The sequence below is a fragment of the Indicator indicator genome, chromosome 11 (genome assembly GCF_027791375.1).
Source record: "Indicator indicator isolate 239-I01 chromosome 11, UM_Iind_1.1, whole genome shotgun sequence".
NCBI classification, from domain to species: domain Eukaryota; kingdom Metazoa; phylum Chordata; class Aves; order Piciformes; family Indicatoridae; genus Indicator; species Indicator indicator.
Genome location: NC_072020.1, coordinates 31,304,290 through 31,331,862, shown reverse-complemented (window position 1 = coordinate 31,331,862; position 27,573 = coordinate 31,304,290). Strand labels below are relative to the sequence as shown.

General features: G+C 42.9%; 1 protein-coding gene across 1 annotated transcript in view; it reads right to left on the bottom strand.

The window, feature by feature from the left end:
- Window positions 1-27,573, bottom strand: part of KCNH8 (potassium voltage-gated channel subfamily H member 8) — a 247,748-nt gene that overhangs the window by 104,251 nt on the left and 115,924 nt on the right. The window contains exons 4-5 of the mRNA XM_054384755.1: window positions 27,206-27,333; window positions 26,414-26,654 (exon numbers count right to left, since the gene is read on the bottom strand). Coding sequence (XP_054240730.1) covers window positions 26,414-26,654; window positions 27,206-27,333 — 369 coding nt within the window. The remainder of the gene's footprint in view (window positions 1-26,413; window positions 26,655-27,205; window positions 27,334-27,573) is intronic.

Sequence of the window (27,573 nt, the reverse complement as noted above, 5' to 3'; positions counted from 1 at the left end):
TTTAATTTCCAGAATCTTATTTCAGAATCTTTTAGAACTAAAAGAATATTAAAAATGGAAACTGACTCTCACTATAAAGAACATTAAAAATGGAAACTGACTCTCACTATACCAGGAAAGCATTGGAGAGTGGGACATACAGAACTGAAATGCTTAGGGCTAGTGCTGTCTACATTTCAGAGAATCACAGAATCACCCAGGTTGGAAGAGACCTCCAAGATCATCCAGTCCAACCTATCACCCAGCCCTATCCAATCAACCAGACCATGGCACTAAGTGCCTCATCCAGGCTTCTCTTGAACATCTCCAGGGACAGCAACTCCACCACCTCCCTGGGCAGCACATTCCAATGGCAAATCTCTCTCTGTGAAGAACTTCCTCCTAACACCCAGCCTGTACCTCCCCTGGCACAGCTTGAGACTGTGTCCTCTTGTTCTGCTGCTGCTTGCCTGGGAGAAGAGACCAAACCCCTCCTGGCTACAACCTCCCTTCAGGTAGTTGTAGACAGCAATGAGGTCTCCCCTGAGCCTCCTCTTCTCCAGGCTAAACACCCCCAGCTCCCTCAGCCTCTCCTCACAGGGCTGTGCTCCAGACCCCTCCCCAGCTTTGTTGCCCTTCTCTGGACATGTTCCAGCATCTCAACATCTCTCTTGAATTGAGGAGCCCAGAACTGGACACAGGACTCAAGCTGTGGCCTGAGCAGAGCTGAGTACAGAGGAAGAATAACCTCCCTTGTCCTGCTGGCCACACTATTCCTGCTGCAGGCCAGGATGCCATTGGCTCTCCTGGCCACCTGGGCACACTGCTGGCTCATGTTCAACCTACTATCAACCAGCACCCCCAGGTCCCTTTCTGCTCTCCAGCCACTCTTTTTACAGGCTGCAGTGCTGCTTGGGGTTGTTGTGGCCAAAGTGTAGAACCCTGCACTTATTCCTGTTCAATCTCATCCCATTGGCCTCTGCCCACCATCCAGCCTGTCCAGGTCCCTCTGCAGGGCCCTTCTACCCTCCAACAGATCAACTCCTGCTCCTAACTCGGTGTCATCTGCAAATTTACTGATGATGGACTCAATCCCCTTGTCCAGATCATCAATAAAGATATAGAACAGGATGGGGCCCAGCACTGATCCCTGGGGAACACCACTAGTGCCTGGCTGCCAGCTGGCAGTGGCACCATTCACCACCACTCTCTGGGCTCAGCCCTCCAGCCAGTTCTTGACCCATTTCAGAGCGAATCTGTCCAAGCCATGAGCTGCCAGCTTTGCCAGGAGCTTCTTGTGGCAGACAGTGTCAAAGGCTCTGCTGAAGTCCAGGCAGACTACATTTGGACCAGGCAGATTCAGTGTTTCATAGCACTGAATTTGTTTTCATGCCTTATGAATGTAGATGCTCAAAGAGTGCAGCCACACAATTGATGCACAAATTACTATGGAAGTCTGTCTACAGAGTTCTCAATGTTGTTCTTACAAAGGAATTTGAAAATTAAACCCATCCCCTTACTAAGTTGACCCAGTTGCTTACATTTAATTTTAACTACAATGGAGTACCTGACACAGACAAATTACCAGCTCTTGTCCAGGTTTGAGGAGGACATCTGTTATGCTCACTCAGTATTCATAACAGCATTTCCAGCTTAAGAACAGCAATATCAAGCTTTATTTTCTTTTGTGTACTTGTAAAGATGCTTTCATTTATGTTTGCTGCCATGTGCTGCTTGCACATTGTGATGATGAAAGCTGTGAAGAACTGGAGCTAAAGACCTCTACATTTCTGAGGCACAAGGTGTATGCCTAGACCACTGCCAAATCACAAAGCTGTCAACTTTAATATCTCTTTTAGTTCTGATCAGATTTGCATTGAGATACCTGATTTGTGAATTTATATTATGTTAGATCATCTTCTGAACCACAAAAGGATCTGATCACAGAATGTTAGGGGCTGGAAGGGACCTCAAAACTCATCCAGTCCAACCCCCCTACCAGAGCAGGATCACCTACAGCAGATCACACAGGAACACATCCAGGTGAGTCTTGGATATCTCCCGAGAGGGAGACTTCACAATAACCCTGGGCAGCCTCTTCCAGTGTTCTGTCACCCTCACAGGGAAAAAAAATTCCCTCCTGTTTCCATGGAAGTTCCTATGCCTCAACTTCCACCACTGCCCCTTGTGCTGTCATTGGGCATCACCCAGCAGAACCTGATTCCAGCCTCTTGGCACTCCCCCTGCACATCTTTATCAACATGAAGTCACCTCTCAGGCTCCTCCTCTCCAAGATACAGAGCCCTCAGCTCCCTCAGGCTCTCCTTGTAAAGAAGATGTTCCACTCCCCTAATCATTTCTGTAGCTCTGCACTGGACAGTGAGATCCACAGATGTTATAAACCAGTCAAATTTCATTATATACACTTGATATTTTTTCCTCCTAACTGAAAACAAACAAACCAACCCAAACCACCCAGGCTTCAAAGCTTCATTTCCTTAGACTTATTCTTAAAGATCTTTTACCTTATCAGAGAAGGATTTTCCATGGTAGAAAAACTTCTATAAAATATTACTGAGACTGCAACATGTACTAAGACAAATGCACATGTAATCAATTTCACTGCCATGTGCATATTATTTATATGCACATTCCTCACCTTAAAGGATAATTCAGTTCAATATTTTCACAGTTTTAGAACAAATAGCTGCTAAGAGCTCTGGTAATAAAACATTTTGATACTTCATACAATGTTTTTCAATGTGGATGAGAGAAATGATTTTTCAGCTGTATTTCATCCTGTTTTCACTTTTATAGCTGTTCTCCTTTGACAGTGAAAAAGGCACAAAGAATGAATGCGTGCCTTTTTTTTTTTTTTTTTTTTTTTTTTTTTTGCAAGGACAGTTTATTCCTTGCAGAAGCATAGAAAAAGAGAAACAGGTATTCAAAATCATCACCTATTCATATGATGTAGGATGCTAAACACAGTATCATAGGTGTCTTCAATTTCACAGTATCACAGTATCACAGTACATTAGAGGTTGGAAGGGACCTACAGGGATCAATGGGTCCAACTCCCCTGCCAAAGAAGGATCACCCAGGTTAGTCTGCACAGGAATGCATCCAGGTGGGTTGTGAATGTCTCTAGAGAAGGAGGCTCCACAACCTCTCTGGGCAGCCTGTTCCAGTGCTCTGTCACCCTCACTGGAAAGAAGTTTCTCCTCCTGTTGAGGTGAAATCTTCTCTGTTCCAGCTTGTACCTGTTTTTCCTTGGCTTATTATTGTGCACCACCCAAAAGAGCCTGGCCCCCTCCACTTGACACCCACCCCTCAGCTATTGATAGACATTGATCAGATCCCCTCTCAGCCTTCTCTTCTCCACACTAAACAGCCCCAGGGCTCTCAGTCTCTCTTCACAGGGGAGATGCTCAAGTCCCCTAAGCATCCTCCTGGCTCTCCCTTGGACTCTCTCCAGCAGGTCTCTGTCTCTCTTGAACTGGGGAGCCCCAAACTGGACACAGGATTGCAGCTGTGGTCTCAGCAGGGCAGAGTAGCGATGCAGAAGAACTTCCCTAGCCCTGCTGGCCACACATTTCTTCTGCCCCCCAAGATCCCACTGGCTCTCTTGGCCACAAGGACACATTGCTGTCCTATGAGGAATTTGCTGTCCACTATTTCAGATACATAAAAATTTTAGATTAGATCACCAAGTAGTCCCAGCTGGGCCTGCCTTTATAAAACTGTAAAAGTCTTCTGAAATCATTAGTAGTACAATTAAGATGTGAAATTAGCATGACTTCCTTATGGCTCATAATGAGCAAGGGGGTCAGTTGAGTTTCACAGCTGCTGAGCACAGAGATCCCTGGCCATTATCCCTGCTTACACACCAGCACGGTAACTCGACCACACAAGTAACTGTTTCATGAATTCTTTGTCATATAGGTAAGAGAGAGAATAATATTTCCATCAGTAACATTTTGAAACTTCTTATCACTAGTCTCAGAAACCTCTAGTGTTTAGTTAGCAAAGGTAGGAAAAGGATTTGATTACATATTTCACAGAATCAAGCAGGTTGAAAGAGACATCCAAGATCATCCAGTCCAACCAATCACCCAGCCTTATCTAATCAACTACACCATGGCACTAAGTGCCTCAGCCAGGCTTTTCTTAAACACCTCCTGGGACATTGATCTCACCACCTGCCTCCCCGGGCAGCGCATTCCAATGGCCAATCTCTCTTTCTGAGAAGAACTTCTAACATCCAGCCTAAATTCCCCCTGGCACAGCTTGAGACTGTGTCCTCTTGTTCTATTGCTGGTTGCCTGGAGAAGAGACCAACCCCCACCTGGCTACAACCTCCCTTCAGGTAGTTGTAGACAGCAATGAGGTCTCCTCTGAGCCTCCTCCTCTCCAGGCTAAACACCCCCAGCTCCCTCAGCCTCTCCTCACAGGGCTGTGTCCAAGACTTCTCCCCAGCCTTGTTGCCCTTCTCTGGACACATTCCAGCATCTCAACATCTCTCTTAAACTGAGGTGCACAGAACTGGACACAGCACTCAAGGTGCAGTCTAACTAATTTTCAAATTCCTTACAAAGGAATTTGAAAATTAAACCCATCCCCTTACTAAGTTGACCCAGTTGCTTACATTTAATTTTAACTACAATGGAGTACCTGACACAGACAAATTACCAGCTTTTGTCCAGGTTTGAGGACATTTCATATCAGCATTTGTGAAACAACTAAAGCATTAACGGAGAAGGAAATAAATGCTTGTTTTAAATTCCATTGAAGCCATCCAGTGCACCAAAGGCTTATCAATGTGCATGTGGAATTCACAGTTCAAGATTGAAGAGATTAAAGGGCTTTCTGCACAGCACCCCTTGCTGCTGCCTTATCAAAGCAATTTAGGACAACAGCCCCAGATAACATTTATATATATATAAAAAAAGAATAAGAAATGGTTAGTGCTTCTTTCCACATGCAAGTCATTAGATAAAAATCCAGAAGGAATCGGATGAGTGGGATCCATCTTTTATTTCTTGACAGCTTTCTGTGTTATACTTGGGTGTAAACTGTTCCTTCATCTCAGCAATCTTATTTACAGCTTAACTGCTGTGCTTAAAGCACTTAATGAGAAAGCTGTAAAGGAGAAGAAACTGAAACCAACAAAACACAACTCCTAAGGCAAGAAACTTTCATAAGCATTATTAAATCTTAAAAAAAAAAATCAGTAAATATGACTTTTTAGGTATCAGGTAGTGACAGGACTAGGGGGAATGGAATAAAGCTGGAAGTGGGGAGATTCAGACTGGAAGTGAGGAAGAAGTTCTTCCCCATGAGAGTGGTGAGAGCCTGGAATGGGTTGTCCAGGGAGGTGGTTGAGGTCCCATCCCTGGAGGTGTTTGCAGCCAGGTTGGATGAGGCTCTGGCCAGCCTGATGTAGTGTGAGGTGTCCCTGGCCATGGCAGGGGGGTTGGAACTGGATGAGCCTTGTGGTCCCTTCCAACCCTGACTGATTCTATGAGTCTATGATTTCTCCTGAGAGGTTTAATTATTTTTAGGAATTAGATGTTCCACAGTTTTATTGGGATTGATGTTTGAAATGTGGAAATACTTGAAAAACGGAAAACTGACTCAAGTTTTTGTCTTTTTACTTATTTTTTCTCCCTAGAATTTAGACTTTGAGTAACTACAATGGCAAGCAAATTGAGGCAACAAAGAGTAATTAAACTTCAGAAAGCTGTGCAATAATTTATTCTGAAAATGCCCATGGATCATATAATATGTTAGAAATTGTTTGTAAACTTGTGAATCTTACCATGCACTAACTTGTACCTGCCACTGTCACTAATGTATTAAAGAATAATTTGAAATTCAACACAAACATCAATACTGTGAAGCTTTGGAGATTACAGCCAAGTGCACAGCATCATAACTACAAGTTTTCTTGAATGCTGAATTTGTGTTCCAAATGCCCTGAGATGAGCTTTAACCATTTCCTACCAAAACAAAGGGCAACAATTTTGCAGATTACAGCTGTAAATCAGACAAGAGGGACATTTAACTCTTAACTGATGGTTAAAGCCTCGAGCTGTGATTGGGTAAGTTTAGATTGGGTATTAGGAAAAAATCAAGAGAACTTTTAGCAAAAGAATTTAAAAATGCAGTTGTGTCATGCATGAGTGCTGACACCTTCGATTCACTAAGATGAATTGTCATGCTCTGGTGACCTGGGGTGTTTGTATTCAAGATCCACTGCTGTGTAGAACATGCAAACCCTTATACTGACCTCTCTAACTTTGATATCTGGGAGGGGAGGAGTGAATTAATCTGGTTGAAAAATCATTTCTAATTAGTATATGAAGGAAATGGTTTAAGGTTGTCTTCCTGAGGGAGCTGGGGATGGTTAGTTTGGAAAAGAGGATGCTGAGGGGAGACCTCATTGCCTTCTAAAACTACCTGAAAGAACATGGTGGAGAGGCTGGTGCTGGTCTCTTCTCCCAGGTAATAACAGAATCACAGAACCAATAAGGTTGGAAAAGACCTCAAGGATCATCAGAGTCCAACCTGTCACCCAGCACCTCATGACTACTAAACCATGTCACCAAGTGCCACGTCCAATCCCCTCTTGAACACCTCTAGGGATGGTGACTCCACCACCTCCCTGGGCAGCACATTCCAACGGCAGATCACTCTTTTTGTGAAGAACTTTCTCCTCACCTCGAGCCTAAGATTCCCCTGGTGCAGCTTGAGACTGTGTCCTCTTGTTCTGCTGCTGGTTGCCTGGGAGAAGAGACCAACCCCCACCTGGCTACAACCTCCCTTCAGGTAGTTGTACACAGCAATGAGGTCTCCCCTGAGCCTCCTCTTCTCCAGGCTAAACAAACAAGAGCGAACAGCCTCAAGCTGTGACTGGGTAGGTTTAGACTGGACATTAGGAAACATTTTTTCAGGTCAAGAGTGGTCAGGGATTGGAATGTGGAGGTGGTGGAGTCAGCAAGCCTGGATGTGTTTAAAGATGGTTTGGATGTGGTGCTTGGGGCTATGGTTTAGGGGTGACCCTTGTAGAGTAGGGTTCTGGGTTGGACTTGATGATCTTGAGGGTCTCTTCCAACCTGAATATTTCTGTGACTCTGTGAAAGTACACATGAAGTGACTTCAAAATCTTTGAGCAATTACTGCACCAAAAGTTTTCTACAAGTGGCATGTTTGAACACCTTGTCTTTAAGTATAATCTAACAACAAACTTCAGCCTCTGCAAGCTGTGTTTGATGTGTTTGTTTCAGGCTGGGACAAGAACTACAACATCTTTTCTGCTTCAGCAACTGTCAGAACACAAACAATGAGCGAAGCATTAATAATAAGCATTATTATTATTATTGAAAAAAAATAAAAATCCTGGCAATACCTCACTGCACTTTTTTTCCATGTAAACTGGAAAAACATAATTTCCAATGATCTTGCAACCTGCATAGATCATGCATTTTGCTCAGAAAAATGCAACAAGGAAAAGAAGAATGTATCTGACATGGGCAATGTTGTTAAAAAGTTGCCTAAAAGTAAACCAGGGGTAACAGAAGAAAATTATCAAACTTCTCTTACTCTGCTGTTGTGTCTGAACTTGTGCTTCTGCTTTGCACATCCTCTGACCAAATGTGTATATTGATGCAGCTCCCTTCTGCTTCTCCAGTCCTGCTCCTCTTTCTCTCCAGCCTATAGGCTGAACACCTTTCCCTCCCAACCCCACTAAGGCAAACCAGCAGTCCTGTTAGGCACTAAATTCCTAAGATGCATGCAGGGAAAGTAAGCAGTGATTGACAAATCTCCTAAAACCATTTGTACCATCAACCACAAAATCAATCATCAATAATTTATCCTCTGGTTGGATCCTATGGCTACCTTGATTCTTCTAGCTTATTATGTCCACTGCTGAGAAGAGGTGGGCCAATTTAATTTAATTTGGTTTTTTGGTTTTTTTTATTTTTTTAAATCAATTCTTGTCATAAATGTGATGTCACTAAATCTCATTCAAAGTTACATAGAAAGACTGAAGAAAATGATGTGGTATAAAAACATTGTTATCAGCTATAAAAGGTTCTATATTAAAAAATGTTATCTATGTGCAGTTGTAGTTTCTAATTTATTTATATATTTTATATAAATTTATATATATATATTTATATATTTTACTCCAAGCAGTTAGTTACAGAGTATCCAGAGAAGGAAGATCAAAAGGCTGGGACCAACACTACCCTAAGACCTTTCTTTCACATTACAATTACCATTGCTCTATGTTTTTGTGGTCACAGAATCACAGAATTAACCAGCTTGGAAAGGAGCTTTAAGATCATCCAGTGCAACCTATCACCCAACACCTTCTAACCAATCAAACCATGGCAATGAGTGCCTCATCCAGGCTTTTCTGAAACACTTCCAGGGATGGTGACTCCACCACCTCCCTGGGCAGCACATTCCACTGGCCGAGTATCCACACTCAGCATATCCCCTCAAAATGTCTGTTACCACATTTAACTTGATTATTTTCCTTTAGTTGATGACATAAGGTGAGGGAGATGGTATTGGCTTTATATAGGAGAAGAAAGTAAAGCTTATTTTGCACTTCTTGCTTAAGAATATGGCTTATTACAAAGTCACCCTCTCTGGAGATGTTCAAAAAAGCTTGGCTGTGGCACTTGGAGCCATGGTTTAGTTGTCAGGAGGTGTTAGGTATTAGGTGATAGGCTGGACTTGATGATCTCTGAGGACTTTTCAACCTGGGTGATTCTGTGAAATAGAGTTTACAGTAAAAGAAACAAACAACAGAGATTAAGGAATAAACCCCCTAAATGTAGAGATTTATGTAATACAACTATATTATGTCATTAATTATATAATATATAAATGGTAACATACAACAAAATGTTTATACCAGCCTGTGACACATGTGAAAGTAAAGCTTTCATTTTTTGCTTTTCAAGAAAGATCTACTTGAGAGAGTCGAGCAGAGTGTGGATGAGGATGCTGAAGAGACTGCAGCACTGCCCTGGTGAGGAGAGGCTGAGAGCCCTGGGGCTGCTTAGTCTGGAGAAGAAAAGACTGAGAGGGGATTTAATAAATGTTAGTAAATATCTGAGGGCTGGGGGTCAAGAGGGAGGGGACAGGCTCTGCTCAGTTGCACCCTGGGATAGGACAAGGGGCAATGGATAGAAACTCCAGCACAGGAGGTTCCACCTCAACATGAGGAGGAACTTCTTCACTGTGAGGGTCCCAGAGCACTGGCACAGGCTGCCCAGAGAGGTTGTGGAGTCTCCTTCTCTGGAGACTTTCAAGCCCTGTCTGGATGCATTCCTGTGTGACCTGTGCTGGATTCTATGGTCCTGCTTGGGCAGGGGGATTGGACTCCATGACCTCTGGAGGTCCCTTCCCATCCCTGACATGCTGTGAGACTGTAAAGATGTAACAAATGGTGAATGGATCCTGAGACATGACTCCATATAAACTACAGAAAACTCGATGTGGAAATCCAGACCTGTTTGGGAAACAAAAATCACTGGTAGCCAGGCTTAAGGAAAATTCAGTGTTAGATGTATTAAAAAAGAAACAGTAATCTGCAACTTTAATTCCTTTGTACTAGTGACATCCCATTATGAGAGAAGCTCTTGATAATCTTGCAGGAAATAAATGGTTGTATTCAACAAGTACTTCTTATCTAGTTTTAGAGTGGAGCTGTAAAGCAGAGTTGCACCATATCAGATGCTGAATTAAATGTCCAGTGCATCCTAAGAGTCAGCAGGTAGTAAAGTTTTAAATCAACACCACTGAGCACCTAACAAGACATCACTTCTGCAGGCTGATGAAAGAAATACAGGAAAGCAATATGTTATTTACAAGCCACAGATGAGTACAGGTTTGGAGTCCTCACTATAGGAAGGACATGGACCTGATGGAGAGTGTCCAGAGGAGGGCCATGAAAATGATCAGGGGGTTGGAGCAGCCCTGCTCTGAGGACAGACTGAGGGAGTTGGGGGTGTTCAGCCTGGAGAAGAGGAGGCTCTGGGGAGATCTAATAGCAGCCTGGCAGTACCTGAAGGGGGCTCCAGGAAGGCTGCAGAGAGACTGTTTGCAAAGGCCTGCAGGGACAGGATGAGGGACAATGGCTTCAAACTAGAGCAGAGCAGATTGAGATTGGATGTTAGGAGCAAGGATGGTGGACACAGGTTTCCCAGGGAGGTGGTTGAGGCTCCTTCCCTGGAGATGTTCAAGGTGAGGCTGGAGGAGGCTCTGGGCAGCCTGATCTAGTTGGGGATGTCCCTGCTGACTCCAGGGAGGTTGGACTGGATGAGCTTTGGAGGTCCCTTCCAGCCTGGACCATTCTATGACTTTATGAGTAGAGTTGTGGATTATCTTTTCTCTGTGGTTTTCAAAGAAGAGCTGATGTTCTTCAGGAAAACCATGCTCTCTTCTAATACACTCTATTGGAATCAATGTATCTGTATTAAATATTATATGCTGTATTCAGGACTGAACTAGATGGGAAACACTTTTCTTATCAAAAGCTTTATGAACTGAAAGGTTACGTAAAAACTATATGAAATCTCAGATATTGATGTAGGTAACAGAGAGAATGAAGAAGCCAGTTTGAATTTTATACTGGTACAAACTAAATCATGGAATCATAGAATCATAGAATCAGTCAGGGTTGGAAGGGACCACAAGGATCATCCAGTTCCAACCCCCCTGCCATGGGCAGGGACACCTCACACTACATCAGGCTGGCCAGAGCCTCATCCAGCCTGGCCTAAAACACCTCCAGGGATGGGGCCTCAACCACCTCCCTGGACAACCCATTCCAGGCTCTCACCACTCTCATGGGGAAGAACTTCTTCCTCACATCCAGCCTGAATCTCTCCACTTCCAGCTTTATTCCATTCCCCCTAGTCCTATCACTACCTGACACCCTCAAAAGTCCCTCCCCAGCTTTCTTGTAATCCCCTTCAGATCCTGGAAGGCCACAAGAAGGTCATCTCGAAGCCTTTTCTTCTCCAGACTGAACAGCCCCAACTCTTTCAGTCTGTCCTCATAGGAAATAAAGTATCCCCAGATATAAATTGTAGGTCCCAAGGCAGGACTTCAAATCTTAGAAAAAGAGTATCAAAATCCACCATTGTATCAGCTGGATAGCATTTTGTTAAGTAGAAAATTTTTTCTCTCTCTCACAGCTTAAACAGGAAAAAAATTTCTTACTGAATATGGTCATTAAATGTTTACACAGAATCACAGCATCACAGAATATTAAGTACTGGAAGGGACCTCGAAAGCTCATCCAGTCCGACCCCCCCACCAGAGCAGGATCACCTAGACCTAGGTCACACAGGAACACATCCAGATGGGTTTTGAATATCTCCAGAGAGGGAGAGAATTAGTCCTTAGGCAACAAAAATATCTTTCAAGTGTAACTCACTCTGTTATATTCCCTTGTGTTTAACCCCCAGGCAACATTTTTTTCCTGGCTTTTAGCATTCCAGAGTATTGTGGAAACAGCACTGTTTGGTTTGGCTGGGCAGTCAGAGAGGTTAACCTCATTGAAGAGACATGTTACACCTCCATTCAAAGAAGCTCTTTTCCAGAGGTCTTGCAGATTTATCTGTATGACACATAGTTTAAATCTGCAAATTTTTAAAACCCTGAACATGAGAGTATCACAATTCATGTGCTATGATGCACCTCTGAAAATAGGCTTCATTCTAGGAAGGTTATCTTTGAAAGCTCTAAGCTCTTTTACCAGTCAAATTACTCCAGTGACAGCAGTTTATTTGTGACTGGACACCAAGATGCTCATCACTGTACAGCAAATGAGGAGTGGTGTGACTCCCAGTGCTAAGGCAGTACTGTGATGTATGTTCTCAGCCTAACTCCAGCATAGTTGGCCAAACTGACAAGACTTTTAGTGACTTTAATGGAGCAAGATGTATTTTCTCAGGTATGATGGACCACAGCAAAACTAATTCCCCAGACTGATTTGCTTTTCCTTACTGTTTGTTCTTACAGTGGAAGGGAATGGGATACTGAAGTCACATCCAAGTGAAAACACTGTTTTATAGGGTAAATTATCCAGCAATTACAAAATCTGGAACGTGAAGGCATCAGTGGTTTGAATGGCCAGTGCATTAACAAAGGTCACTCTTTCCAGGAGTACAGGGCAGCCAGTGTACAGTAGACTACAGTGTGCTCTACTGAACAGTGCACTTATGCTGCTCCACCCATGCAATCCAGAGGGGCCTTGACAGGCTGCAGAGCTGGGACCAAACCAGCCTCATGAAGTTCAACAAGACCAAACTCAAGGTCCTGCACCTGGGTCGAGGCAATCCCAAGCACTGATATAGGCTGGGCAGGGACTGGCTTGAGAGCAGCCCTGAAGAAAGGGACTTGGGGGTGCTGGTGGATGAGAAGCTCAACGTGAGCCAGCAGTGAGCACTTGCAGCCCAGAAAGTCAAGCAGAGCTTAGGCTGAAGCAAGAGAAGCATAGCCAGCAGGGCAAGGGAGGGGATTTTACCCCTCTGCTCCACTCTGGTGAGACTCCACCTGGAGTACTGCATCAAGTTCTGAAGCCCTTACTAAAAGAAGGATCTGGACATGCTGGAAGGTGTCCAGAGAAGGGCCACGAGGATGATCAGAGGGCTGGAGCTGCTCTCCTATGAGGCCACACTGAGAGAGTTGGGGCTGTTCAGTCTGGAGAAGAGAAGGCTCCAAGGTGACCTTCTTGTGGCCTTCCAGTGTTTGAACAGGGCTACAAGAAAGGGTGTCAGGGAGTGATAGGACTGGGGGGAATGGAGCAAAACTAGAAATGGGTAGGTTCAGATTGAATGTTAGGAAGAAATTCTTCAGCATATTGGTGATGAAACACTGGCACAGGTTGCCCAGGGAGGTGGTGGAAGCCTCATCCCTGGAGGTTTTTGCAGCCAGGCTGGATGTGGCTGTGAGCAACCTGATGTAGTGTGAGGTGTCTCTGCCCATGTCAGGGGGTTGGAACTGGATGACCCTGGAGGTCCCTAACAATTCTATGATTCTATGGTTATGGTGGGCATGATAGGGCACATAGAATGACCATCATACTAACATTAAAACAGAGGGTTTAGTTGCAACTCTTTTACTGTGCTGAGAGTCCATGAATTCAAACCCCAATATGAAACTGAACAAAAGACTACAAATTAAAAACAAACAACCCCCCCACCCAAATAACAAGAAAAAACAACAAAAAAAAACCCAAACCCAACCAACCAACAAACCCTCCATATTCTTTTATCTGCTTTCTTGATTTTCAGCCTTTTGCATTCACCTTTTCAAGTTGCTCTCCTTAACCATGACAGTGTTAAACAGAGACTAGCAAACCTCAGTTCTATAGTATGTAATATGCCAGCAAAGCACCACAGATTATGACCCTCACAATGACATACTAACTATTGGAAAGATTTCTTTTTTTTTTTATAAACTATGCTCCACCTTTTAAAACCAGACTCAATCTATTAACATATTGAGTAACTAAAATATGTTACATTGACTTTTCCACAAAGGAAGACACAGACTTGGGAGTCTTGAAAGGAAAGCAAAGAACTGAGTATATTTCCACAAAAGGAACTGCTAGCTCTGCTTTGACAAGAAGCTAGTATCTGTGGCTGCAGAAATGTGGAAGTTTCTACATGGGTAATCTTCTTGATAGAACCTGCAGAAGTATGGCAGAAAGATGCAGCTCCAAAGAGTTGAAGAAACATGAATCACGTCGTTGTGGTTTAAGCTTTTTGTGGAGCCCAAAAGCCCAATGGAACAGATTTAGGTTGCCTCTCCTCTCCCCTTTTCCCAGTAGGGAAAGCAAATTAGACAGGAGGAGAAGAGAGAGGAAGAATAATGAAAGAAGAGTCTTGCACTGATTTGGAAGTAAAAAAGGTAAGTTTAACACAAAATAAAAGGCATTTGATTAAAAGGAAGGTTACGAAGGTATAAGGAAAAGGGATAAATAAAAATATGTACAAAACCAGATGCAGATGGCAGAGGATTCTCTGGATGCAAGATAGATTCTCTTTAGATGCAGTCTGGGACAGTGTGGAACAGGTCCAACCTGTGGTTCACAGGTCACAGCAGCAGAGCACCAGAAAGCCAGGGGCAGGAGAGAAAGAGCAAGACAGGAAATTGTCCCCCCTTAAATAGGGTTGTGGACAGGAAGTGGGACTAGAATAGACTTTGACCAGGGGATCCCTACCCCCGGGCGGGGGCCAGGTCTCTCTGCCCATTTAGGTCAGGTGTGTTTGCCCACCTAAGGCTAGTTGTGTTTTGGTTTGTTTTGGTTTGGTTTGGTTTGTTTTGGTTTGGTTTGGTTTGGTTTGGTTTGGTTTGCTTTGGTTTGGTTTGGTTTCATTTGCTTTGCTTTGGTTTGGTTTGCTTTGCGTTGCTTTGGTTTGGTTTGCTTTGGTTTGGTTTGGTTTGGTTTCGTTTGGTTTGGTTTTCTTTGCTTTGCTTTGATTTCGTTTCGTTTGGTTTGCTTTGCTTTGGTTTCATTTTGGTTTGCTTTGCTTTGCTTTGTTTTGGATTGGTTTTCCCAGCCCACTCCTCCTGGGCTGGGCTTAAATCCAGCACACACAGGAATGAAGTTTTCATTAAATTCAATGTGTGTGAAGTTAGGTTCACTTTACACAAATGCAAGATGTTTCATGGGGCAACTGCTTCATGCACTTAGAATGTTTCTGATCAATCCCTGAAATATGAACAGTTTTTCTCAGAAAGTTACCTGATGCAGCTTGACAACAAGCCACAGAGGACATTATTATTCATAAACCATTAACCAATTCTGAAAAGGCAACATTCAAGTTAATTTAAAAAAATGAACTTGAAAGTGACCTAGACAGTTAATTTAAAAAATTTTAATTGAAAAATAGTGTTTGGGGTTTTTTTACCATAATGGCATTGGATAGCAAACCTACCTACAGACTGTACAGGCTCTACACAGCCTGATGTAGTGTGAGGTGTTCCTGCCCATGGCGGGGGGGTTGGAACTGGATGATCCTTGTGGTCCCTTCCAACCCTGACTGATTCCATGATTCTAGATTGTAGCTATAGTGTAATCAGTCATACCCTGTGTACCAGGGTAGTTTCAACTTTGTGTACCTTTGGAAAGGCTACATAACAGAGTGAAATTTGCATACATAACTATTACTATGGCATTTCTCAACGTGTGGATTGACTAGAGGTGAAAGAAATGATAACCTCTCCAGCATGGCTCCCACAGAACAGCAGCCCTACAAGCATGAGAAATAAACAGGCAGCCATTCTCTGCCTGGGTATGTTCCTAAACCAACAAAATCTTTCCAAAACAAAGCAAATGTTATCAGCAAGCCACATGACCAGCACAGAAGCTTGTCTCTTAAGCAGGCTTTTAGAAAAACTGCAAAACTGCAGCTATGTTATATTTTCCTGGGTTTTGGCACCAAAAGAGACTGTGGTGGTTTGGCCTTGGCCTAGGAGCCAGATGCCCACCGAAGCTGCTCTATCACACTCCTCCTTAAATGGATAGGGGAGAGGGGAAAATATAGCAAAAGGCAGCAAGAAGATAGAAGCAATTTAATAAAAATAATCATAGAATCATAGAATCAGTCAGGGTCAGAAGGGACCACAAGGCTCATCCAGTTCCAACCCCCCTGCCATGCCCAGGGACACCTCACACTACATCAGGCTGGCCAGAGCCTCATCCAGCCTGGCCTTAAACGCCTCCAGGGATGGGGCCTCAACCACCTCCCTGCACAACCCATTCCAGGCTCTCACCACTCTCATGGGGAAGAACTTCTTCCTCATGTCCAGTCTGAATCTCCCCACTTCCAGCTTTGTTCCATTCCCCCCAGTCCTATCACTACCTGATAGCCTAAAAAGTCCCTCCCCAGCTTTCTTGTAGCCCCCTTCAGATCCTGGAAGGCCACAAGAAGGTCACCTCGGAGCCTTCTCTTCTCCATACTGAACAGCCCCAACTCTCTCAGTCTGTCCTTATAGGAGAGGTGCTCCAGTCCTCTGCTGATCCTGGTGGCCCTTCTCCGGACACCTTCCAGCATGTCCAGATCCCTCTTGTAATAGAGGCTCCAGAACTGGATGCAGTACTCCAGGTGGGGTCTCACCAGAGTGGAGCAGAGGAGGAGAATCACCTCCACACTTCTCTTGATGCAGCCCAGGCTCTGGTTGGCTTTCTGGGCTGCAAGTGCACATTGACAGCTCATGTTGAGCTTCTCATCCACAATAATAATAAGAATAAGCAAAAAGCAATAGACCACGTGGAAGTGAAAGGAGAGAGAGAGAGCTGTTAGCCTCTACCGCCCATCAGCAGGACAAGGGTCAGTCTCGGGCAGCAGGGCTCTCTATGCTTGGTGGTTCCTTAGGAGGATAGACACCATGGATGAATTCTGCCCCCACTTCCTTCTTTCATTTCATTCTTATATCTGAGCTGATGTCCTATGTCATGGAATATCCCTTTGGCCAGTCTGGGTCAGCTGGCTCAGCTGTGTCCCATCCTCACCCCGCAGTGGGGTGGGCAAATGTTGGAAGAACACAGCCTGGGTACTTGTTCAGCAGTAGCCAAAACACTGCTGTGCTACTGTGATGGTTTAGAACTGTCTTTAATTTTTCTTTGCAAATTTCAAGCAGAAAAAGCTAAAGAATGTAAATAATTCAATGTTGGGTGTAAGAAAGCAAAATAATGATTGTTCTAAACACTTCCATTGGACAGATAGAAATGTTTAAGAACCACCACTCAAAACAAAGTTAGGGCAGTCGGAGTGGGGAGTTTGCTTTTCTTGCTGGGCGGTCTGGCTGCTGCTTCTTCTCTTCTGGCTGAAGATAACACACTGACCTTGGTGAGCTAAGTTAACAGCCTCTCTGCTTTCTAACTTCTCTGTTTTCTGCCAGGGGGATCTGGGGGGAGGAGACCCCTGGGAGAGAGGCCCCTTGGGAAAGGCCCCTTTGGGGAGAAGCAAAGGGAGCTTGGTTGTGCTTTTCTGTTGATTGTACCTATTTGTAACTGTTGTGACTAGTGTCTATTTGTACAGATTCATTGCATTTCATCATAGATTGTAGTTTTGCTTGTAAATACAGCTTCATTTGCTTCCAGACTGAGCTAGCCTGCTCATTGTCAGTGTGGGGGATTTCAGCCCTCACACTGATACAGCTATCAACTGCTGCTACAAAACACAACACTAGAAGGATGCCTTGAGGAGAATTAACTCCGGCTTAGCCAAACTCAATACACAGATGATTTGTCATACTGTTTGTTGGGTTTTTTTTTTTTTTGTTTTTTTTTTCCTACAGTTTCACCACAGCTTAGACAAAACAAACAAACAAAAAAAAAGGATGAAGTCAATTCTCAAATGTTCTTAGTGCTCTTGAAGGCTCAGAAGCATGTCATTCCGATGTTACAAGCCTCATTGTGAAAAAGGAAGTAGGAAAGAAAAAAAGAATCCTGTCTGAAGAGATACATTCAGGACAGCGGAGAAGTGGAGCAGTGACTATATTTGCCAGAAACACAGATTTAGAATATCTTGACCCAGCTACAAGCTGCCTACAGAGCTCTCCCCAGAATAGTAACAATTACATATGGTAAATGCTGTGGATTTCAGCCTATGCTTATGAGGTTCCCGTCATCTTACCTGTGGTTTTTAAAAGGTTTTTATTCTGATAGTCCACTTGCTTTCTTTTAGTTATTCCTTTCCAAAACCAGATTTCAGAATGGATCCTGCTCAGCACTTCTTTAAGCACTTGATTCTTGGATTTTACCTTTAACTTTACAGAATCACAGAATCAACCAGGTTGGAAGAGACCTCCAAGATCATCAAGCCCAACTGATCACCCAACCTTGACTAATCAATCAGACCATGGCACTAAGTGCCTCATCCAGGCTTTTCTTAAACACCTTAACACCTTAACTTTGACAAGGCATGGCACACTACCTAAGGATCCCTTCTTGCAACCAGTTTATCAGTCAATGTTTAAACCAATTGGGCATGAGGAAAAGCAGGAATGCTCAGATGAGCAGCTTTCTTGTCTTAACTGTAAGGTATACCCCATCCTCAGCAGGAGTAAGCAACACTATGGGGCAAATATTTATTGAAATTTTGGTCAGATCTCCAAGTATGAACTTCTTTATTCTATGAGAAACTGGCTAACAACATGTAACAATGACATCACACCTCTGTACATGAAGAGGAGGAGTCAGCAGAGCCAATGTATGGCAAATTTTCTGCGTGGCTCCATCATCAACATTTATCTTTTATCAACATTGTTGGTGTGGGGTGAATTTCACCTCACACTGACACAATCTGCTGCTACCTGATGATTACTTGTAAATTATTGTGGCTTTCTTTTCTGTTCAGGTGGATGTTTTTGTGCTTGGAAGCAGCATTGTGTGCGGATTACAGAACCACAGAACCACAGAATATATCTGGTTGGAAGAGACGTCAAAGATCATCCAGTCCAACCTTTGATCCATATCTGAAGGGTCAACACTGTCCTGCTTGCAAAGGTAGCTAAAGAAGGCTGTTGGAATAATTTCTAACGGAACAGTGGTCTTGCCAAATTTGGCTTGAAGCTTTAAGTGAGAATCTTTTTTAACAAATGTATTACTGCTTTTCAGTCTAAACATTTTGTACTGTTTATTAGCATTATAGATAACCTGTAGTCCATGAACAGCTTTTTATGACCTTCTATCCTTAATGTTAGGTCTATCAACGATGTCACTCCATCTGATTCCATGTTTTGTTCATATATATTCACAGATCACAGTATGAGAGTGTATCAGAGGTTGGAAGGGACCTCAAGAGATCATCAGGACCAACACCCCTGCCAGAGCAGCATCACCCAGGGGAGTCCACACAGGAATGCATCCAGGTGGGTTTTGAAAGTCTCCAGAGAAGGAGACTCCACAACTCCCCTGGGCAGCCTGCTCCAGGGCTCTGTCACTCTCACTGTAAAGAAGTTTCTCCTCATGTTCAGGTGAAATCTTCTCTGATCAAGTTTGAACTCACTGTTGCTTGTCTTATCACTGTGAACCACTCAAAAAAGCCTGGCCCCCTCCACTTGACACCCACTCCTCAGATATTTATAGACATAGATGAGGTGGTTTAATGCTCAGAGGTAAATTCCCAGAGATCAATTCAAACCAATCCCTTGCTGTCTACCTGAATTTTAGTGTATCAGGATCTGAAAACATAGGTTCTAAAATATGTCTCAAAGCATTGCCATTTCCTTTCAAATATACAAGTCCTCTTAGATGTGAAGTCCACTGGCCACAGACACTGTTTTGCATGGCCTTCTGTGCACTTGCAGAGACATGAAATGAAAAAGAATGAATAAAAAAAACCCCTCAAACAAACTTCTAATTTCAAGCAATAAAATCTGTGTCCCAGTTTGAGCTGGGTACCTTTAAAAGGAACCACAAAGCAGACCTCCAGAAGGTACAGAGTGTCCAGGAGGTGTACCAGAAAGTGCAATTCCTGTATTTCCTCCCATAAATTCTGCATCTCTATAAATCTGATTGCAAAGTTATTGTCTTCCTCTTTTTTCCCTTTCTCCTCCGTGGATGCAGTGAGCTGCCTTATCATGGTGTGGGAGGAGGATAGTTCCAGTCCTGTCTTTGCCCTTCAAGGCCTGACTAATTTTTACTGTGAAATCTTGGTCTGTTTAGACCTAATGCCAGGGACCAAGGGAAGGCAGTTTCAGGTGTGGGCAGCCTGAATCCAGCCTAGCAATGGAGGGGAAGAAAGAGCCCTGGGGTATATGCTAAACCCCAGGTGGGGAGAAAAGGAGCACTGGGTTTTTGGTCTGGTTTGGTGGAGGGTTTTGTTTGAAGTTTTTTTGGCTTAATGAGCTTCTCTGTTAAACTCAGATCAGGCATCCCTTTGTATTTTAGATGCTTTGCTATGCTCACCACTATGCATTGTGCCATTGTAGTACTGTAGCTTGGGAATGCATTTTCCATTTGAACATTCCAATGCTCCAATGCTGTGTGTGAAACAGTTTTCTTTTGCCCTAGGGGCATTAGAGGGATCTGTCCCACTCTAAACTATGACAATCTGCAGCACTGGAGGTGATCTTATTGGATTCAAAGAAATTTTCATCAATGTAGTATTTTCAACACAAGAATATGCAGGTTTGAATGACTATGTAAGTCACAAACAAAGATATGAATTTCTTCTGGGTTTGCACCATATTTTTAAATCCCTACATATTAAACATCTGTGTCTGAAAGTCTTCATATGATTTAAGACAGTTTTGGAAAGATTTTGAGTCATTTCCATTTGTGACAGACGCTAATGTTCCACCAAGACTCTTTAATCTACAGCATCATGCACCACAAATCACAGCTTTGGGGCTTCTAAAGAGATTGCTTTTCAGAGCTCAATTTGCTGATAAAACACTTTGTTAAATAATATTTAGCAAGAGAGAGATACACATACAGAGAGAAGAACAGCTCAGGAGCCATGATGAATTTTCTCTCTCAACAGTGCAAACCATAAAGTCTTCAGATAGGAGCATGTGGGGGGAGCAGGGGAGTGGATGGTTATGTTGGGTTTGTTCCCACATGGAGGCGAAGGAGTATGTTGCAGGAAATCAGTTGAAACATACTGTTGCCAGCCCCAGTTACTGTTTATGCAAACTCACGGGCATAAACTTTGATGTAATTGATTCGCCAAAGCAGGTAATACCCCTCTCTAGTTGAAATACTTTTAAAGATCTTTTTCAATGTGTTTTGCTTAAATACACTAATGCAAAAAAAAAAAAAGTTTCTAATTCTTTATGATTTTAAGATACATAGTCAAATTCTAAAGCTAGCTTTACACTATCATTGGATAGAGGAAGCAGAAGATTTATTTACAGGGGAACGTTAGAGAAGACTTGCACGCATCACGAAGGAAAGGAGATCTGAAAATACATTCAGAGGGCACATCACACAAGTTATCAAAGAACTAGCAGATACAGGAGGCATCAAGTGAAAAATAATTTTGACTTAATTTGAGAAGCCTTAGTTATATTCCCTCTCCAACCTCTTCCCCAAAGCCATCACATCATGGGTTAGTGCCATTACCTTCTGCTTATGTTTTTTGAGAATTTTAAAGGCTACAGCACTTAAACCTCTACAAGTTTTTTGAGAATTTTAAGGGCTACAGCAGTTAAACCTCTAGCAAGTTGTTCTCTTTTCTCCTAAGTCACTTAATTCAGATCAACACTCTTACAAGCACCTCACGTAAGGAGAGCACTTCCAAATGTATTTTTATCATGCTTAAGCATGTGCTGACTCAGAAATTGGATAAGCCTAAAAGCTACTTTTTTTAGCTGCTAGATTTATTCAAATTCCTCTGCTTAAAGGAAACTCTGGGCTTCTGCCCTATTATGTTCCTCAAACTGATGTGAATACATCTTCTCTCCCTTTTATTGCTCTCTTTGATAACACAGCTAAAAACCAAGGCCTTGTCAAACCCAAATAAGAGTTTATGAAAGTCATATGCACAAAGGGAATATTATTCTACATTCTGAGAGATTTTAATAAAATCAATTCATATAGACTCCTTTTTCTCCAGTCCATGGTTACAGTTGTGATACCTCAATAAGCAATCACTGAGCTGCAATACAGCTGAAGGGCTCAGCCCAGACAGATCTCCCCACTGCAGTTTTGAGGCAATAACAGCATTTACTCAGTGACTTTTCTCATAGCACATAGGTCACCTAGCAAGATGTGCTTGTCAGAGCTTCAGTGCCACAAACATGACTAAATTTAATGTATGCTGTCAGCATTACTGATTTCAACATCGTTATACATGTTCCGAGACATGTTGATTCAACATTTTAACAGGCAAGGGGCCATTCAGAAGTGACTAGAAACACACAGTTTTCTTCAAGATCACTGCAGAGATTTGGATACAGTATGAGAATGCCCTGGAAATACTTCATAAGCCTTTCTCCAGAGCAAGAAAAGAAAAGAAAAGAAAAGAAAAGAAAAGAAAAGAAAAGAAAAGAAAAGAAAAGAAAAGAAAAGAAAAGAAAAGAAAAGAAAAGAAAAGAAAAGAAAAGAAAAGAAAAGAAAAGAAAAGAAAAGAAAAGAAAAGAAAAGAAAAGAAAAGAAAGAAAAGAAAAGAAAAGAAAAGAAAAGAAAGGAAAGAAAGAGGAAAAGGAAAGAAAGGAAAGAAAGGAAAGGAAAGGAAAGGAAAGGAAAGGAAAGGAAAGAGAAAGGAAAGGAAGAAGGAAAGGAAAGGAAAGAAAGGATGCAGGAACAGGACAGGGAACGTGCCCTGCCCGTGCCCTGACCGGCCCATGCCCTGTCCCTGCACTGGCCCTTCCCGTCACCTTCCCTTCCCGTCCCTTCCCTGTCCCTTCCCTTCCCGTTCCCGTCCCGTCCCCGCCCTTCCCTTCCCTTCCCTGCCCTTGCCCTGCCCTTCCCTTCCCTCCCTCCCCCGTTCCCTTCCCTGTCCTTCCCTGTCCGTCCCTTCCCTTCCCTGCCCCGCTTGTCCCTTTCCTTTCCTTCCTTCCTTGGGCCCCTGTCGCCGTTCCTTTGTCCCTTGCCTGTCCTGTTCCTTTCCTTTTGCCTTTCCTTTCCTTTCCTTTCCCGTTCCTTTCCTTGCCCTCTTCCCTTCCCCTTCCCTGCCCCTTCCCTTCCCCTTCCCTTCCCCTGTCAGGTCCCTTTCCAGTCCCTGTTCCTTTCCCTTGCCAATCCCCTGCCGTTCCCTTTCCTCTCCCCTTCCCGTCCCCTCTTTTCCCTTTCCTTGTTCCTGGCCCTGGCCCGCTCCGTCCAAACTCCCCCCAACAAAATGTTTGCCCAATCTGATCCCCACAATCCCCATAGTGCGCGCGCACATGTACATGCCCCCCTACCACGTACAATGATGTAACCCCTCCACCCACCCAATACTACGTAACTATAAGCAACTATCTATAGACATGAATATTACCATAACCAACCCATTTGATTTCCAGAGGTCAACTGCTGCAAACTTAGGCCAGGTGATCTGGCTGACTTGAAACTGCTGATGACCTGCAGCCATGTAATTCTATCTCAGTGAAACCAAGTCAGAGACCTAAAGCCAGGACATAGCCCTAACAATCCAACTAGAAGATATGAAGTGAAATTTATAGAAAACCATCTTCCTTTTAATTTTCTTACCCAGCTATTTTACTGCCCATAGAAGTACCATTGTTTTTGACTTACTGACATACGAAGTCCATATTTCCAATAAAGTATCACTGAGCAGGACAGAATGTGTCCTGTTTCCAATGAATAATACAGCATATAAATCAGTTAGATACACTTTAGACTCTCTTGTGTTTAGACTCTAATGAATATATTCATAACAGAGAGCAGTTAGCTACACCAGTGTGGGGTGAAGGTCAAAACATCAGAACCTTGAGTCTGCTCTTACTATAAAGATGGCCAGGCAGCTCAAGTGGGATTATTTAGTTTTGTATTCTTTAAAATGACATGTGGAGTCTTTATGAGTGGATAGAGTAAGAACCTCACTCTTTTTTACACAAGGCAAAATGACCCTCTCTGACCTCTGTTGCAGAATGCAGGTTTTTAACAGCAGTGCTTGAGTATCACTGAATGTGAACTGCTTGGTGGAAGGATCCACCAAGAGCTATTGTAAGCATAAAAAGGGGAAAATTAGACCTTAAGTCTAGTGTCCAAAGGAGGATACACATAGTTATCCATCATAACATCTGATTCTTCCATCAGCCACATCATCTGCTGGTCTTAGTTTCCACAGTAAATCTGTCAGAGAATGGAATCATAGAATCGTGGAAATGTCAGAGTTGGAAGGGACCTCAAGGATCATCCAGTTCCAACCCCCCTGCCATGGGCAGGGACACCTCACACTACATCAGGTTGCTCAGAGCCACAGCCAGACTGACTGCAAAAAACCTCCAGGGATGAGGCTTCCACCACCTCCCTGGGCAGCCTCTTCCAGTGTCTCACCACCCTCATGGGGAAGAATTTCTTTCTAAAACAAACTTTTCAGTACAAATAAATTGAATTAACTATTCAAACCATTCATAAGAAAAACTTAAATTAAGCTAAAGACTTTCTGAGTTGCTGCTTAGAATTTGGGAGGTTTCACTTCTCTTTAACTCTCCTAGAGAAGACAATGATGTTGCTTTTAATAAATGAGTTAAGCTACATTATTCAGAACAAAATACTGAAAAGTAAAGTAGGAGTTTCAAATTTAGGATGATTTTATTCTGTTGTTCATTTTATTTCTCTTTGTATCCCATCCTAAGCCTTTTTTTTCATGTTCAAAAAAGACATACTCAGCTTTGTTTATTTCCTTAGAAATAATAGTTTCTCCACCTGTATATTAATAGTTTCTACACCTGCACATTATCAACAGCTCTGACCTATGATATCATAGGACCACAGGATGTTAGGAGTGGGAAGGGACCTCTGGAGATCATTGAGTCCAACCCCCCTGCCAGAGCAGGACCAGAGAATCCAGCACAGGTCACACAGGAATGCATCCAGATGGGGCTGGAAAGTCCCCAGAGAAGGAGACTCCACAACCTCTCTGGGCAGCCTGTTCCAGTGCTCTGGGACCCTCCCAGTGAAGAAGTTCCTCCTCATGTTGAGGTGGAACCTCCTGTGTTGTAGTTTATATCCATTGCCTTCTGTCCTATCACTGGGTGCAACAGAGCAGATTTCTGTGACAGTATTGAGTAGTATTATAACAATAAAGACTCAGCCAAAAACGTGTGTGGCTCCAGTCTGGGAATCTTTTCTATATTTACAAAGAATATGAAAAAAGATAATACAAAACATAAATTGCCTGGATACAAGGCCACTATTAGTTCTGGCCTTGTCTCCTTTTATATCTTTAAAGGTATAAGAATGAAGTGGACCACTGAAATAAAGACAAAATGAAATAATTTAGAGAAGGGACCAGATGACAAGCTGCAAGTCCTCAAATTCTATCCCAGTTTTCAGTGTAGTATATTGATACTGTACATTTGCGTCACTGCAGTAGGAGCTTTAATCTTCTGTCACTAGTGTTTAAGAGACAGTGATTTTCAACTTGTGGCCCATGGGTCTTCTAAGTGTTTGTGAAAGGTAATAGAATGGAAAAAAAAAAAGCAAGCACATTATTAGCAACACTTTAGCCATTTCAAGGCACAGCCCTGCATTAGAAAGGTTTTAGACATGCACGGGGTGAAACAATGGTTTTGAACCCTTCTTGAGGTCAAAGGTGCCTGCTGAGTAACAGTAGGACTGCTTGAACCAATTTAAAGTAAAAAAAGAGGGACCTAGACAAGCTAGAGAAGTTGGCCCTCGTGAACCTCATGAGATTCAATGAGGCCAAGCACAAGGTCCTGAACCTGGATTGGTGCAATTGCCAGTATCAGTACAGACTGGGGAATAAAGGATTGAAAGCAGCCCTGCAGAGAAGGACTTTGGGATACTGGTGGAAAAAAATCTGCACATGAGCCAGCAGTCTGTGCTCATAGCTCAGAAAACCAACACTATTCTGGGCTGCATAAAAAGCAGTGTGGCCAGCAGCTCCAGAGAGGTGGTACTCCCCCATAGACTGCTCTGGTGAGATCCCACCTGCAATACTCTGTTCAGCTCTAGAATCCTCAGCACAGGACAGATATTCACCTGCTCAAGCAGGTCCACAGGAGAGATACAACAATGATCAGAGGGCTGGAGCAGCTCTCATATGACCTGTAAAGGTCACTCCCAACCCAAATCATTCTATGACTCTTTAAAGGTCACTCCCAACCCAAATCATTCTATGACTCTTTAAAGGTCACTCCCAACCCAAATCATTCTAGGAGTCTTTAAAGGTCCCTCTCAACCCAAATCATTCTAAAACTCTTTAAAGGTCCCTCCCAACCCAAATCATTCTAGGACTCTTTAAAGGTCCCTCCCAACCCAAATCATTCTAGGACTCTTTAAAAGTCTCTCCCAACCCAAATCATTCTAGGACTCTTCAAAGGTCCCTCCCAACCCAAATCATTCTAGGACTCTTTAAAGGTCCCTCCCAACCCAAATCATTCTAGGACTCTTTAAAAGTCCCTCCCAACCCAAATCATTCTTTGACTTTTTAAAGGTCCCTCCCAACACAAATCATTCTTTGACTCTTTAAAAGTCCCTCCCAAACCAAATCATTCTAGGACTCTTTAAGGTCCACCCCACCCCAAATCATTGTAAGACTCTTTAAAGGTCCCTCCCACCCCAAATCATTGTAAGACTCTTTACAGGTCCCTCCCAACCCAAATCATTCTAGGACTCTTTAAAGTTCAGATAAAATCTCAAACTATACAGCTAAAATTGATCACCATCATGAAAGCGATGGTTATTTCCTGTCCTATAGTATCCACCCTGTGACAAACCTCAAATGTCAAAGAAGAGATCCTCAATGCATCTTACCAATGATAAAAAGGATTTCCACTGCAATGTCACTGACAGTTGTGCTTCGAGTGGTAGACAGCTCGTCGTGGCCAATAAAGCAAACGTTGTAAGGTACAGTCACAGCAACATAAAACGTTGCCAGTAAAATAAGCCAGTCCCAGCCAGCTTTGAAAGTGCTAAAATGCAACAGAATGAATTTGGATTTTTTTGCATCTGAAACTTTGTACTCTGGAAATGCTGGTTTATCTACAAAAACATTCTGAAAAAGAGAAGGGGGAAAGGGGGGAAAGCTGAAATGAGACAAAGCAATCATTTGATCATACAGTCATATTTCTCTCAAGGCAGCCATTAGGTTGTTTTAAAAATCCCAAACATAGTGAAATATGAAACACTGACATGCAGCTAAGAACTAGTGCTATTTCCCCCTCACCCCCCAGTGCAGTGCCATCAGACAGATGGATCTGTTGACGGAATGACTTTTGTGAATGTTGGGACAAGAAGAGAGTTAATAACAAACCTAATATTAAGTTGCAGGAAATTTTATAATGTCTCCTTCCTGGTGTTAAATGGATGCCTGTTCACAGTATGGATACATGCACTGTCTTGCTAGATAAACTGCAACAAATACCACAGTAAGCAACACTGCACTTGTGTGAACTCTTTACTCCTTTTGTTAGGCAAAATTATGACTAAGACGTTCATCAGTTACTCGTTGACATAAAGATTGATTTTTTGTTTTTTTTTTTTTTTTAATAAAAGACAGTAAGTACAAAGAGCACAGGTCTTGCAAAAGAGAGAAATGAAACCTACATTATTGATTTTTAATTTGTTCTTCTCTCTTCGTTGCAGATGCCCAGATATGTGATACAGGACTGCTCTACTCCGTCTTCGCGCTGACTCGAAGTGTGACCCTGCTCTTCCTCTTCCTTTCCATTTCTCTGCAGAAGACAAGTGAGAGTCCAATAAACATCAGGAGATAACACTTTAATCTTTGGGAGATGAATTACTGACATTTTAGACTCTGGTAGAAATGGGGCTAGATGTAAAGAGCATAGAAACCTTTTCTTAGTTTTGCTTAATCTCTCACAGTTAAGAAAATAAACTCTCTCTCAAAAGCAATTCATTATAAGATATGATTTCATAGATAAGAAAACACATAATCTTGAAATAGTGGCCAG